The 2,924-nt window shown below is 25.9% G+C and overlaps 1 protein-coding gene across 1 annotated transcript in view; it reads left to right on the top strand.

Annotated features, from left to right (window-relative positions):
- Nucleotides 1–1,127: 1,127 nt before the first annotated feature.
- The window catches only part of LOC111679427 (amyloid protein-binding protein 2), a 7,343-nt gene continuing 5,546 nt past the window's right edge, over nucleotides 1,128–2,924 (top strand). The window contains exon 1 of the mRNA XM_023441006.2: nucleotides 1,128–1,622. Within this exon, the coding sequence (XP_023296774.2) occupies nucleotides 1,458–1,622 (165 nt within the window). The 5' untranslated portion in view covers nucleotides 1,128–1,457. The remainder of the gene's footprint in view (nucleotides 1,623–2,924) is intronic.

Genomic DNA, 2,924 nt, shown 5'->3' on the forward strand with positions numbered 1-2,924 from the left:
CAAATCACTTACTATTAAATTTCATAATATGATGAACAATGATCTTATAACCTTCAATTTATTACCTTAGTAATGAGCTATAATAAAATATTGAAAAACAAAATACTATTATTGTAAATTTTTTTTATACAATAGTCTTTACATACCAAACTTTCCATTAATATATCTAAATAGTAACCCAGTAACCCTTTTTTTATTAAAAACAAAAAATCTAAAAGCAATTACTGTTTTGGTTATTTGTATTAATATTTTACCTGTTCAGGTAATATATTAAATATCAATTATATATTATATCCAAAATTCAAATAATTTCGAAACACAAGAAAACGCATAAACGGTTACCAAACATAACACAAAGTATACATTTTATCGTTATAGAAATTATATTTTATGATAAAAAAACAAATCAAACTCAAACTAGATTTGAAAACATGTTAAAATTTAAAAAAATATCAGGAGGTTTCCTTCAAACCATTGCAAGTATTAATGATTAATAGTTCTCAAATTCTAAAAATCGTATTTGAATTCGCTAACCTTTAAAACTCAAAACCAAATACATTAAAAACCAATAAATTTAAAACAATTGCTATTTTTTTACTCTTTTTACCTATTTAGGTAAAAATGTACCTACATTTATTAATATGTTCTAGGAATGTTATACTAATTACTTAAAAATTGTTTAAATAAATGTTTATTTTGAAATTCGGACGAAAAACCATAAAAAATGCTAAACAAATTAAAGAGAAACAGTTGCAATATTTAAACTGTTAATTTCTCTTGTTTGGCAATACTTTTCATCTACTACCCATAAAATACAACTGTGTGTACTAAAAACAGGAACATTTAACGGCAGTGTTGTTAATAAACAGACAAGTGTGAGTACTCCCTATCAATGTTTTGATTACTTTTTAAAATAAAATTTTTGTTGTGAATAAACATATAAAATATAGTTTTAGAATTGTTTGTAATAGAAAAGTTAACAAAATTATAAGACAATTTTATTAAAAATTACTGTTAATAAAAAATATGTATCTTAAAAATTATTTTGTGTTTATATTGTGATAAGTAACCATTAATCAAATACTCAAGTCGTTTACAACTCTAGCGATTTCTTTGTTTCATCAGCAGTTGAGAAAGAAGACGCAGCTCTAAAGGCAAAAAAAATATTAAAGATTTTATTAAATATTAAGAAAATTAACAGCACAAAAGTTTAAATAAATATATAATAATTAAAAACAAATAACATTTTTGAATATAAATATAAAACAAAAGAAAATATATTAATTTAAAAAGCAAAAAAATACAAATTAAAATAAAGGTGTGAAGAAGTGTTGAAGGAAAAAAATACTAAAAAAAATTCTGTGTGTTTATTGTTGTTGTTTTTGGTGTGGTGTCGTCTGCTGTTGCTGCTGGTCTCTGCGCGCTGCTGTGATAATTTTCGACCAACTATAGAAATAATGGCACAACAGCTAATTTCAATAGCTGGGACAAGTCGCGAAACCTTATACGAAAGATGCCTTTGGTGTTTTGTGACCAAATTGAATTACAGTCAACAAACCTTGAATAATGTCCAGCAACTACGTTACCTGCCACCAGGAGTGCTTATTGATATTTATGTTTTGGTAAGTTAAGGGCTAATTAAGCGGCTAGTCTTACATTTAGTTTTTATCTATGTTGAAAGCTTCTTCCCCCAACAAAACAAAAAAATTGTTAATTATTCACAACACACTTCATGTGACAAGCATGACTTTAAAAACATTTAATAACTATTGTTGCTTTTCGTGTTTATGGTGGATTTTAATATATTTAAATTTTGTCCCCCAAAGTAATTTGTTTAATTAAATGTTGATTTTTGTCTGAAGGTTAAGTTCTTGAAGGGAATTTTCAATGTTTGTGTTTTCATTTTAATTTAGGGAGTTGTTTCTAGAAATTCGCATTTCTTGGATACCTTCTTTCTTTAGGTATTTGTTATCAATAGCAAAATGTTTTAAAATAAAAGTTTTAAAAATTGCGCAATTTGAGTCTTGTCTTCTTAATACATGATTGTAGCCAATAAAGTTTACTTTAGTTCACGCATAGATAAGAATTATCTCTATCATTACTTCGATAAAAAAAACATTTAAGATGCTTCACATACTAAAACCAGTAAATATTCATCATCTTTTTTTTAGCAGATAATTAACACAAATAAACGTCATATTCAAAAATAGCTAAAGTTCTTTTCCGTCTATAAAATATGTCTCATACAGCTGTCTTTATTGTTTGCAAACTTTGCCAGCAAAAATTTATATTGATTCTCTAGGAAATTTTCAATCATTGTGAGAACTAACCACAAATTGATAGCATTTTTATTCAATAACAATTATAATTCATTGCTTCTTTAAAAAAAAGCAACTTTGTCCTTGTTAAACAAAACAAATTTAATGGAAAGGGTTTAATAACCGTTTGTATATGACATTTTATTTTGTTTTTTTTTTTTCTTTGATCATGGAATTGTTTAATTTAATCAATTGTTTACAGATATTTGACCGTTTTATTAGTATCAGTTTGTCAACTGTTTTTCAAAATAAATTTATTGTCATTTGGTTGCAGTCTTTTTGTTTTTGTTTAACTAGCTGTTAATTGTTGTTCAGTAATGAACATTTACATATAAAAGAATGCATTTTCAAAACAAAGACTTCTTGCAGACACCCAACAGCTTAAGACTAAAGTTTTTCAAGAAAAGTTTTTTTCACTAAAAGAGGGGCAAAAACGATATAAAATAAAATTTATTATTATGAGTGTGAAGAGTTTTCTGAATGGACAAGTTTTCTGCTAAGATAAGGCCGATTCACAGAAGATTACAGAAGAATAAGGAATCGCATCATACCGAGGCACAAACAATGTTTAATTTTAACACTTGAGCGCTATAACAAACAATACCA

The sequence above is a fragment of the Lucilia cuprina genome, chromosome 3, assembly GCF_022045245.1.
Source record: "Lucilia cuprina isolate Lc7/37 chromosome 3, ASM2204524v1, whole genome shotgun sequence".
NCBI classification, from domain to species: Eukaryota; Metazoa; Arthropoda; class Insecta; order Diptera; family Calliphoridae; genus Lucilia; species Lucilia cuprina.